At 41.8% G+C, this 12711-nt stretch overlaps 1 protein-coding gene across 5 annotated transcripts in view; it reads left to right on the top strand.

The window, feature by feature from the left end:
* Window positions 1-12711, top strand: part of cep290 (centrosomal protein 290) — a 29196-nt gene that overhangs the window by 10465 nt on the left and 6020 nt on the right. For all 5 annotated transcript variants that reach the window (XM_047597400.1, XM_047597399.1, XM_047597402.1 and 2 more), the window contains 19 exons: window positions 491-664; window positions 761-872; window positions 1633-1838; window positions 2185-2336; window positions 2485-2596; window positions 2835-3290; window positions 3416-3580; window positions 3817-3924; window positions 4152-4286; window positions 4394-4663; window positions 4961-5068; window positions 5328-5527; window positions 7855-8068; window positions 8468-8605; window positions 8761-8982; window positions 9464-9586; window positions 9990-10132; window positions 10345-10500; window positions 12526-12649. In XM_047597400.1, the coding sequence (XP_047453356.1) occupies window positions 491-664; window positions 761-872; window positions 1633-1838; window positions 2185-2336; window positions 2485-2596; window positions 2835-3290; window positions 3416-3580; window positions 3817-3924; window positions 4152-4286; window positions 4394-4663; window positions 4961-5068; window positions 5328-5527; window positions 7855-8068; window positions 8468-8605; window positions 8761-8982; window positions 9464-9586; window positions 9990-10132; window positions 10345-10500; window positions 12526-12649 (3318 nt within the window). The remainder of the gene's footprint in view (window positions 1-490; window positions 665-760; window positions 873-1632; window positions 1839-2184; window positions 2337-2484; window positions 2597-2834; window positions 3291-3415; window positions 3581-3816; window positions 3925-4151; window positions 4287-4393; window positions 4664-4960; window positions 5069-5327; window positions 5528-7854; window positions 8069-8467; window positions 8606-8760; window positions 8983-9463; window positions 9587-9989; window positions 10133-10344; window positions 10501-12525; window positions 12650-12711) is intronic.

Genomic DNA, 12711 nt, shown 5'->3' with positions numbered 1-12711 from the left:
CGCCTAGAGACTTGGAAACAAAAGTAACAAAAATAATTTCAGTACCAATTTTCCGAAGGAGAAAAGCTAAACCTGGGAGTAAACCAACACATTCTATCCCAAGATTATGCTCCTATATTAACCTCTGGGTTACATATGTTTCATACAGCTGGATAAATAATGTATTATTTATCCAGCTGTACGCGGCATTCATTATTGAGAAACATGAAGGAGATTCAAAGAACGGTGAAAAATACTTTAATTACTGACCCTTATCCTGTTCTCAGGAGGTAAAATGGGAAGAGCTCTTGTAAAATTCAGGAAATGTAGATTTTTGGCAACCTGGGCCTTATTCTCATATTTTATGACATTCTCTGACCATGACCATAGTTGTCATAGCAAACATGGGCCAGAATGTGAGGATTATGCTCAGATTACGATCAAGTCACACATAAAAGGTGCGTTTTGATGCTGGGTATTATTTCCACCACACAGTGACGTTTGTTTTCAGGAAATGGCTGCATATAAGATAGCGGCGCTGCAGAAAGCCCTGGATGAAAGCGTGCCTTCATCGGACCTGGAGAAGGCTAACAAACAGTACACAGAGCTAACAGTCAAATACAGAGACATGCTACAGAGGGACGGCCGCCTCATTCAGAGAACCACCAATCTTGAACATCTGGAGGTATTAAAGCTCCCAATATGCATGTTTTTTTTTTTTTTGTCCCATCTGGCTGTCGGCCAGATCTCCGTAACATTTATACCATATTTTCTGTTTCAGAGCGAGAATGATTCTCTCCGAGAACAGATCTCTGCCTTGAGTAAAGAACTGGAGATCACGAAGGAGAAACTTAATACATTAGAGCAAGCATGGGAGAGGATCGATTCAAATGGTAAACTGAGAATAGTGCTCATTGTAGGCAGTTTTTTGTTTCGTTTTATTGTTTGATTTATTACAATGCCAGGAATCCTACAGTACAGCTAAAAAAAAAAAAAAAAAAAAATTCCACTCACAGAAAAAAAAAAATGGATTAGCCCTGATCACTGTATATCAGCAGAACACAGACAACACACAGGCTGACAGGGCCATTACGGGAGAAGCTCAGTTTTTTACAAGCTACTCTTCTGGATGCCATTCTTGTCAACAAAACATTTGCAGGGATGTGGTGACAGAGGGTTTCCACAATGCTGAACACTGTTTATGTCTGTTGCATCGTAGGCTTTCTTCCTGAGCTTTGATCTACTGTTTTGTCCTGCGTACATACATTGTTTTGGTACAGTAGATCATTATCACACAGCTTGGGTACATTTAGCCTCATTGGGATCACTCATTCTATTTGAGCTGTGGCTTCCCCTGTCATCACAACTTAGTCTCAACAACAAGGATGTTAAGGAAAATGTCATCGTGCACAATGTTGATGTTGGCTCATAATGTAATGAAAACAATCTGCCACTGACCACAAAGAGAAACAGCTCATGCCGCACGATATAACAGGCAGATCTGAATTACATGAAAGTAAATTAGCATGAAACCTTTTTGGTTCGAACCCAGATTCATAGCTTTGATCCTGCACAATAGCGCAGTTGAACTTAGCGAAATCCTGGTGTTCAGCTCCCACTCTGAATATCAAATTATCTTTTCTGTTCTATCAGGAGGGGAAAATGGCATGGGTAAGGCAGACAAAGCCTTTGTCAACAATGAGATGGTGTCCACTGCGAGAAGAATCACCACTTTAGAGATGAAGGAGCTGAATGAGAGGCAGAGAGCCGAGCACGCCCACAAAATGTACCAACACTTGAGAAACTCCCTCAGGCAGGTGGAGGAGCGCAACTTGGAACTGGAGTCCAAGTTCGCAGAGGTAAGAGACCAAGGAAAATAACAGTTTTTACCATCATACTCTTTAGACGTGCTGTTGCTCCAGGGCGTCAATGATACCACGAGGTGTAAAAGACCCCATGGTTCAGCTGGCGGACATTCAGTCTCAAAGCAGACAATTTAATGTACTTGGATTGTACAAGCGCAGGATCGTTTTTTTTCCCTTTCACACTTAAAAGCATTTGAGGTATTATTTTCAATATCTTGTGATTTGTGTTCACGACTCCTGAAACCCATGACACACCTCGTCGAGTCTGCTCCAAATCCTTACAAAAGATTTTTTTTTTAATTACTCTATTGCAAGTTGTTTTCCCTCTGTGTTTCTTCAGTTAACCAAGATGAATGTGGAGGCCCAAAGGGTTGAGCGGGAGTTGAGAGACGAGCTGGCTGACAGCATCAGCAAAGCTGTGAGCGACGCCGACAGAGCCAAGATTGCAGAGTTGGAGAAGACGGAGGCTGAACTTCGCGTCGAGGTTTCAAAGTACGTTTGACTGTGTGCAGGCCTCAGGCTGATCACTTATGCTCATTGTGATGTATACGTTTATTAAGGCATCTGTGATCACTGGAATAAAATATATTAAAATAAAATCACTTCAAATGCAGTAATATGTGTGGTTTTATTTCTACAGGCTTCAGGAGGTGTCCGATGTGGCCATGACACAGGTGTCTGCTTTACAGGCCAGGCAGCAATCCAAAGACAAAGAGGTCGAAGCTTTGAGGAGGCAAATACTGGACTACCAGGTAACTGGGTTGTTTTTGGTTTTCTTTTTGATTCTACTTTACTTTAATGAAACTGATGACTGCCTTGCAGAAGTCTTCACTTTCTGTAAGTGCTTGTTTCTAGTATTTTCAGTCAACTTTTCATACGTTCTGTAGAAAAATAAAGTAGGAACTCATTTTATTGCTGTCCTGCTGTTGAATCAAAAAATCGACTCAGTGTTTTAGATGTATGTCTTCACACTGCATCTCTTTCCCTCAGTCGCAGTCGGATGAGAAGGCTCTAATTGCTAAACTCCATCAGCACATCGTAGCTCTGCAGCTCAGTGAGTCAGCTGCTCTGGGAAAACTGGAGGCTACCACTTCTCACATAAAACAGCTGGAGGCCTACAAGCTGCGCGCTGAACAGCGGCTGGATGCCAGCGAGCGGACGCTGTTCCTCGCCCGCCACGAGGGCAGAAATCGTTCCAAGCACCTAAGACAGACCATCCAGTCGCTACGGAGGCAGTTTGCTGGAGCTCTGCCACTTCCCCAGCAGGAGAAGTTCTCTGTGACCATGGTGAACCTGCAGGAGGACCGAGCAAAAGCTCAGGAGGAGAAGAGGAAGGCAGAGGAGGAGAGGAGGAGGGCGGAGGGGAGGGCTGAGGAGCTGGAACTGAAGCTTCGAGGCCTGGAGGAGCTCATCTCTACACTGAAGGACGTGAAAGGGGCCCAGAAGGTCAGTTGGTAAAAATATGTAGCCAGTACAGTGAACATTGGCTGGGTTACGGTACGCCTCTTCTGTAGCTTTCGGTTACAATCCACAGATTTTATAACTTCACTACTGTATGTAACTTGAAACAGGTAACTGAGTGGCACAAGAAGATGGAAGAAGCTCGTCTGCAGGAGCTGAGGAAAGGCAGGGAGCTGGTGGTGCAGAAGGAGGAAATCAGGTATCTGAAGAAACTCGTGGAGGAGCAGGAACGAACCATCTGCTCACTGGAAGAGGATATTGTGCAGCAAAACAATGTGAGGGAAAACTCTTGAAACTGTCAACACACACTCACTTGCTCCTTTCTGGACATTATAAATGTACAGATTAAAGCAGTGTTGCACGAAAAGGCATTACTATGGCATGACTCATTTACAAAGAGCACTGTAGCTATGATAACCTCCTCCACTGTGTTTAAGTACTTCACTTGATAAGGAAGCTTTAAGTACAGGTATGTGTTGGGTTAATGCAGTCTTCTCTTTGTCACATTAAGCTTCATGAAGAACGCCAGCTTGCCTGGGATCAGCGAGAGGTGGAGCTGGAGCGCCAACTGGACAACTATGAGAAGCAACAGAATGAAATTCTGAGCAGTGCAGAAAATGTAAAGCAGTGTTAACACATTTTGATGACAAAGTAGCTCAAATTAATAAAACAAACAAAATGGTCTGGATTTGTTGCTTTTCTGTTCCTAAATGTATTCAAAAACAAAGTCCAGTATTGGTGTTATTTAGAAACAATGCACAATTTAATACGCAACATATTATATATATATATATTTCTGAAACATGCAGCTACGATGCTAATTACTGTATTTTTTGTCGTTTTCAGTCTGAGGATGGTACAAGAGTCCTACCAGACCCAACGCTCCCACTTGCTCACCAGTTAGAGTTTGCTTTGAGTAAAATCAAAGAACATGTCCGCACCATCATGGACACACAGGCCATCTGCAAAAATTTGGACAAGGTATAGTATAATTTACTTATTCATACATTTACCTACATATATTTCCTCATCAAGCAAATGCATAGCATTGGTATTATTTTTTGAATTCTTAACTCCTTCCCATGCAGAAGTTGAAAGAGAAGGAAGCAGCTCTGTGGAAGGCTGAACAGAACGTCATGTCCAGGGATAAAGTGATCAACGAGTTACGTCTCCGGCTCCCAGCTACAGCCAGCAGAGAACGGTTGCTAGCTGACCTTGTCAAGCATGAAGACGGCCGGTCAGACAATCAGCCTGCCATGGAGCTGGCTCACCAGACTATCAAAGACCTTCAAAGCCGCCTTGACAAAAAAGAGGATGTGCTGAAGAAATATCAGAACCAGCTGGCTCAAGCTAGACAGGTATAGTGATAAAAGGAGAAATACACTCAGTTCAATACGTTTTTTTATTCTGTTTTGCTGTGCTGCTGTCGAAGTCTGGACTGTTGTAGCAGTCTGGTGCAGACCGGTCACCGTTTAGGCGACACTTCAAAAACAGATTAAGGCAATGATTTCAAAGAGTATTGAGACTTGGACCTAGACTCTAATCATCCACGAGGGAAATTGCTTAAATTTAGGCCCTTTCCTTCAGTGGAAACACTTTGTTTTTACTTTTAACTTTATTTTTTATTTACTTTCACTTTATTCCGCTGATCCCAGGACCAGGAGGAAATGATAAAGAGACATCAGGAGGAGTTGAAAATGCTGCATCAGAAGCTGGACTTGCACACAGACACCTCCCTGGATCGTTTCAAACAGACAGCAATGGTACTAATGAGTCCATGTCTCTCTTTAACGACAGCTTTTTACTTCTTTATTTGGCTTATTGGTTGCATTACAGTTCGATGCAATTCATTTCACACTCACCGTCCACAGTTCATGGAAAATGTTCAATTATGATTCGCTAAACTTCCATGGAGAGCAGTCACTACAGACAAGAAGCTGTTAATAAGTCTTCGTGAGAGCTTGATGAAATTGGAAGCTGTACCTTTCTTGATGCACTGTTAAATGTTTATGCCATGTCCAGGAATTGATGAAGAAGCCCACAATCAGGGTTCCAACCTCCAAACACCTGGAGCGTCTGGCTGAATTAGAGCAGACCGTGGCCGAACAGGACATTTCTCTCTCCTCCGTCACAGAGAAGCTAAAGCTGACCACTGCTGAGCTGGAGAGGCAGAAAACTGCTGTGGAAGCACAGGCTAAGAAGCACGCAGACGAGATGTCAAAGTAATTATATATTCTTTTTTTCTATCCTGTGGCCAGCAATGAAGTTTATATTAAAGTTATATATAAAGGAGAATCCTTAATGTTTATTTTCATTTTGTTATTTCAGGAGGTTCATTTATGTAAGTTTAAAATATTATCAGCATCAAACAAAACGAGGTCTTTTAACAGATTAATTTCTTTAAAGATTTGCATTAAGACCAGTGATGGCATACTAGGAACAACAGCAGGTTAAGAGTGGCACCATGTAATTGTTTCCTAACCTCAGCTAACAGTAGTGATCTTAACTGTCTAAGTCTAGGTATTTTACTATGTGCTGTGCTGTGGAGAAAGGCTCTGTGAAATTCATATTAACAGAAGAACAGCCATACGTTCACATTGTAACTGTGACAAGTCTAGTGCTGACACTGCTCTAAACCCTGGCTAATGCTGATCTCGGCCAATACTACACCTAATGAGTGAAAAGCCACATAATGATGTACAGGATGTGAATCACGGGGTCAATTTCCTCCCCCACACCTGCAAATATTACATGTGGGGTTCCTCAGGGTTCGGTTTTAGGTCCACTTCTCTTCAGTCTATATACGCTCCCGCTGAGAAAAGTATCCAAAGACACAGCATCTCCTTCCATTGGTATGCTGATGACACACAGATCGGCCTCCCCCTCATTTCTCAAAGTCAGACTGATGTCACCAGAATAAAAAAACAGATTTGAAGACATCAAAGACTGGTTGCCTCACAGTGTCAACGTCGGTTTCAACAGGCATGTAAATTCAGTTGTCAGGTCCAGTTTCCTTCAGCTCAGAACCATTAAAACCATTAAAACCACTTTAAAACCAACCTAGAAACAGTTATTCACACATTGATATCATCCAGGCTGGACTCCTGCAACTCCCTCTACTCACATATTATCCAGACCACCAACTCCCGTCTCCAACTAGTCCAAAACGCTGCCATCCGGTTATTAGCAAGTTCAAAGAAGTGAGACCACATCATCATTACACTGGCCCATTTCAAGACACACTTCAGAATTCTTCTGATTGTTTATAAATCCCTCTATCCCTTGATATATCTCTGAGCTCCTCACCTCTCACACCACTGCTTTCTGCCCTGGAGAAATCCAGCAATATGTTTTCTAATTTAAAGAATACCATCAAGATGTTGTATATATTACTATTCAATATTCTACTATTAAGAGACACCCTTATTTGTATTTTCTACATTGACAGTAGCAGATTCAGGAATTCATATTCTCTTTGTTCTGCCGCGGAAGGTCATGTTCTGATGTTTCACTCTGTAAACACCACATACCACATAACTTCAGTAAAAAGTGTCAGACTGCAGCGGAAGTTCAAGCAAATTGGCTGCAAATGGGTTAAAAGTTCAATAAAAAGCAGCTGAAGTAAAGAAGATTAAAGAGGGCTTTCAAGAGTTCACAGGCAGTTCAACCTCATGTGTACACACACCAATGCATGAACGGTAATGGGCAAAACCACTACTGGCTACAGCGGACGTTCTGACCAAGTCCTCTGTTGAGTTTTAAGAAAAGCTTTTAAAAAAAAAAAACAAACCCTCATGAACAGGTGAATTATTGCAGGGTATTTATATTGAAATACTTTAGATAGGAAGATAGCTGAGGTTATTTTCATGAAGGCTACGGTGATGTCAGGTGATACCTGTTCTGTGTGAGAACTATAACCACTTGTGTCACACCCAGCCCAACCATGTAGAACAAACCTGCATGCAAGCAATGTTGCCCTGCTAAAAATGATCTGCCAAGGAAAACTGCCTAATCTGGCCGTCATGGAAATATTACCTCATGTCAAAACTGCCTCCTAAACAATGAAGAGTTTTTATATTTATATTTATATATATATATATATACACACACACATACATACATACCTAGAAGAAATATCACTTTGCTTGAAGCCTATACTGCCTAGTCTGTAAAAAATCACTGCTGAACCTTTCCGTCGCTGCAATGGATGAAATATAATGTGCAAATATAAAGTTTTATAGCTGTAATCAGTCAGACTGAACTTGGCTTAAGTTTGTACCTTCTCCAGAGATATAAGGCATGCGCTTTTTTTGTTTAGTTTGAGTGTGATTGAAGGGTTTCTGTTTGCTGCATCTGTTGCTACAAGTTATGCCGAAGTGTGTGTCATATTTACCCAAGACTACATCCTTCATGCAGGCTTGGAGACAACATTGACAAATGACGAACATTGGCCACGACCTGCGAACTGATATAAATCAAAAGCCAAACATTGTTTAAAAGGATGTGATACTGGTTATGTCATAAAACTAACATAGGGCATTTGTTGCAGGTTGGAGGAATGTCAGGTTGCCCAGGTGAAAGCTCTGACCGCCGAGGCTGAGGATCAGAGGAGCCAGATGGCCCAGATGGAGAAGGAGATGAACTACCTCGCAACTGAGCTGGAAGCCCAGAAGGAAGCCAACGTCCGCTCCCCCAGCAACACCATGAAAAACCTCGTAGAACGACTGAAAGCACAACTCACCCAGAAAGAGAAACAACTCAAGGTTGTTCCTTTTTCTTCATTTGAACTTTTGGAAGAGTAGGAGCTTGTTTGATTTTGCTGCAATGAGGAAATGTCTTCTAGGCATTTGTATCTATGCTGCTTGTCTTGCTTGGCTGACCTAGATGTATTCACTCAGTGGATTCTGGTACTGAAACTTCAATGAATACTTCTTTTCAACATTTTATTCAGTTTATCTGAATATCTATTTCCGCACTAATTATTTTTGCGTGATGCATTTGTTATGCAATGCTTTACCACAACTTAATACCAAGTATGAGGGTGGAGGAGGAAAGTATTTCATGCAGGAATGGAGGATGGTGTTTTAGCTTTAAAATGCAGTCGGACCACTAACTTTTACTTCATATAATGACTGGCACCTTGTGGCTCCCTGTTTTCTCAGGCTCTTAGCAAGGCTCTGTTGGAGCTTCGGGCAGAGATGACATCTGCTGCCGAGCAGCAAGTCATAGCAAGTGCTGCACAGAAAGAGGAGAGTATCAATGTACAGATGCTGGTCGACAGACACACCAAAGACCTGAAGGTGAGACCCACTGTCATCATAGCATATTTCGTTTAACCGTGGAGCTTAGCGAGACCCTGACAAATATGTTTACGGCATTGTCATGAAGAATAATAGTGGATCACTAAACTAATCATTTAAACTGGAGAAACACTTCAAATCACTCTCTTCCAAAGGCACGGGTAGAAGAGCTTAATGAAGAACTTCAAGCTGCAAAGGAGTCTGCCAAAGCAGCCAAAGGCCGTGAGAACACTCTGAAAGAGGAAGTGGATGGGCTGAACCAAGACATCCAGAGATGTCAGAAAACGCAGCGACGCCTGCTGGCTGAAAGGGAGGAGCGGGACCAAGAAATTCTGGAGCTCAAGCAGCAAATCAAGAGGCTCACCAGTGCACTTCAGGTGAGGATCCGCAGGAATCACACACCGACGTAATGTGTTTGACTTTGGCTTGGAGTTTATTGTTACTGTCGTTTTTACATAAGCTGCAAATGTGATGTGCAGAGTGATAACAGCCACATGATACAGCCCTTATCACCATAACATCATGAGGGCAAAAGAGTCAGGCACGACATTCCGACAGATATGATAAAAACTTGGAGATGCGAGACATGCAAACCCTGCAGGCTGTCGGCAAATAAAAAAAATAATGAACTAAAGTGCATCAAGGAAAACAACAAGTTTCAATTCTGTCATTTCTCTTTGGTTATATCTCTGCAGCTCCTGTATTTAACACAACTTTATGTTTTTACAAAATGAATTACTTATTTATTTATTTTTTTTTTTTTCCTCATTGACACATCCACTGTTGCTGTTGTTAAGACCTCTGTCTCCAATTGTTTGGAAGGCATTTCTGATATGGGACGATATTTCCGTTGATTAGAATCAACCAGAACCAGATGGGAAGGGGCCAACCCTGGAGAATCTGCAGAAGAAGATCCGAAGGCTGGAGTCTGACTTGGAGAAAAGAGGGGAAATAAAAAATGTTAAAGATGATCACGGAAAGGTTGGAACATTGCCTTTATGTTTGTGGTAGCGCAACAACCAGTAGTGCTTTGAATGTTTGATGTTTCCTGGCAGTGTGGGCATTTGGTGCAAAGCAAAAAAAAAAACAGCACTCAGCATTGTTCTGTAAATAAATACAGTATCACTAAATCCCTGTTGTCCTCTGATGGCCAAAAAATAATTGCTTAAAGAAGCAGATTTTTTTGTTGATCTGTCATCTGTATTCTATTTCACCCGACCCCTCTGCTCTTTCTATTTCTGCACTTACAGTATGTGAGGTAGATGTATTTGGAGATAGCAAAACAATCGATACACCTAAGACTTTCTGCTTCAGTTAAACCAAGGCTCTTTGTGTCATTTCACCACATGATTATCATCATTGTTATTATTATCATGTCGGACAGAGTAAAGAAGAAATGGTGCGGTGGGAGGAGGGAAAGAAATGGCAGGCCAGGATCGAGAAGGTGAAGAGTTCACTGAAGGAGAAGGAGCGAGAGAATGAGTCCCTGTCAAAACAGTTCAGCACTCTCAAAGATCTGTACGCCAGGTCAGTGGGTACATCACTCTCACACACAAGCCATTTATAATTCTAATATGTGCTAATATTAACAGGAAGTCCTTTGGAAATTAGTAGAGACAAATAATTGATCTTGACCGTCAGGAGATTTTCCACGTGGTGACAGAAAGTCTGTGCCACAGAGCTGTGTTTTAACAATTCATCCCTTTTTATTTTCCGTTCTGTGTTTGCCGTGTGCGTAGGGTGGAACAAGAGAAGGGCGCGCTGCAGAAAAAGCTGAAGGCTCGAGGTGTGACTGCCGATCAGGTGGTGGGAGTGCGATCCACTGAAATGGAAAAGGAGATGGAGGAGCTGAAGAAGAAGAACTCTGAGCTGGAGACACAAATCCTCACCATAAAGTATCTATCAGCCTTTTCTCACGCTTTGAAAGACGTCCGTATTGAGCAGGAAGACCACTTTGGAATGTGCAGACTAATAATGACAGAGTTTAAAGTCTATGGCCCGTTTCATTCAAAACTGTGCTATAATCAAGTGCCTGGTATAAAACTAAAGCTGCAGTGAATGAAAGACATTTTATTTGGCTGAAATTTACCAAAACAAAATGCTAATTTAAACAAGACTGTGTTGTTCTAAATAAAACAAAAATCCACTCAGGAGGATACTAATTGAAACCAAACTGAATTCAAAGCAAATATAAAAAAAGTACATAAAAAATAATTTGCTTCACAAAAAGTAATAAGGTTATAAAATGCTCCGAATAAATCATTAACCGCATAGAAAAGCTTTGCACATCAAGTATTGCAATAACGAACAGTAATTAAACAGCAGTGTTTTATTAAGATCATTATTACAAAAACCTGTGCAGCCAAGACTAATTACACTCAGGGATGCAAGAGTTGTGGGTCAAAATGTGGATCTGAAGCCAATCAGAAGAAAGTGTTGGACAAGTTCCAGATCCCCATATGAGAACCATTTTTATGAATGTACTTGCGATTCCGTGATTTCACCGCCCTTGTTGGACCAAATGTGCAGCAGACGTAGATAGACGGAACAATCTGTTAGCCATGTTGTCCAGTGGGAGTAAACAGAGCCCAAGGTAACAGCGTGGGAGATAAACCATCCTTGTGTGGAACGGTAAAATAAGTTAAGTAGAACTGAATCAAACTTTATACGTATTCAGTTGCTCCTTTGGAAAGACTAACATTTCAGAACCAGGGCAGCCAGCAGACAAAATGCCCTTCTGACCCTGTTGAATTTAGGTTGAACGTGTTCCCCGAGGGAGTTGACCCAAGCCCATGCCAGATTTGGCTTTCGTGACCTTTGGTCAGCTGGGGGGGGTGGGGCTGTCAGTTGTCTGTTGGTGACTTCTGATGGTGGCCCTGCAGCAAAGATGAGCACCAGGCTTAGACAGGACCACGAGTGCCTGCAGTCTTCTCTGTGAACGCATTCAAGTAGGGGGTAAATTATCTGCCAGTACCTGCTTCACGTATTTGCTGCCAAGACACAATGCACCTCTGTTTAACATTCCTCTGGGGGGAAAAGAAACCAAGGAAGAGTTGAAAATTGAGTTGACTTCAGGATGGTTTCGATCATAAACCCGCAGAGGGAACAAGGCTTGTTGCTTCCCTATTGTTACAACGGCAACGCTCCTCAGCATGTGTTACAACACACTAGCAGCATAACGACAGAGTGAGAAAAAACACTGGGACCAGCACCTATGACACCGTGGGCACGTGATTTAACAATGGAGAGAAAAGTATTCAGACCACAAATCCAAACAAACCAGCACCTGACTGCTGAGACGCTGGCAAAGACGGGATAATGATATGTAAATACGATTAAGAAGCGTAAAGTAACTAGCTAGCTGGTATTTATGGCTTACACATGTCCAGTGCTGAATAAGTGACTTGACCTCCAAGTAATGTTAAGAAAAATTAAAAGAAAAAAAAAATATTCCACACGTCACTCATCCATTAAATAGTTTTTCTCAAGACAAGAAATAATACAGGAGGCTACAGTACCCCAGTATTAAACTTACTAATCAATGACTGTTACCTATAACTATTACCGATGTTTAAACTTCAAGTCCAAGGCACAGTGCAAAATATACATTTAAATAACATAAGGAGAAATGAGAAACTCAGCAAGCGCATTCTTGACTCAAACAAATGTCAAACTTGAAACTAGATTACTCTAGAGAATGCATCCTATAATGAAAATGAATGATATAAAATGACCATGTCCTAAGCCATGCCAGCGTCGCTAAACAAGAACCAGGCTCCTCTATGTCATTCTCTAGTCTGCTCTACTCCTCCCACGTCTTTATAAATACACTAAATACACTCTGAGACGTATAATGTTAAATAATGCCAGTGTTCTATGATCCAAAGACTAAGGCTGTGGTTTTCCTGTCAAACATGCAGACAGCACCAGGCTTTACCTCGTGATGACGCCATGGAGAATCTGATGCTGAGGAACCGCTCCCTGGAGGAGAGACTCCACTCCTTAGAGAGCCAGATAGCCAAGGAACCTCCATCAAGACCATCTGTAAGTCATCATTAAGAACAACAAATACATTATAAAAATTGTTTACCTGTTGTGTTGTTCCA

The sequence above is a fragment of the Mugil cephalus genome, chromosome 10 (genome assembly GCF_022458985.1).
Source record: "Mugil cephalus isolate CIBA_MC_2020 chromosome 10, CIBA_Mcephalus_1.1, whole genome shotgun sequence".
Taxonomy (NCBI): Eukaryota; Metazoa; Chordata; class Actinopteri; order Mugiliformes; family Mugilidae; genus Mugil; species Mugil cephalus.
Note: the sequence above shows the minus strand (reverse complement) of the source record. Positions and strands in the feature narration are given on the sequence as shown.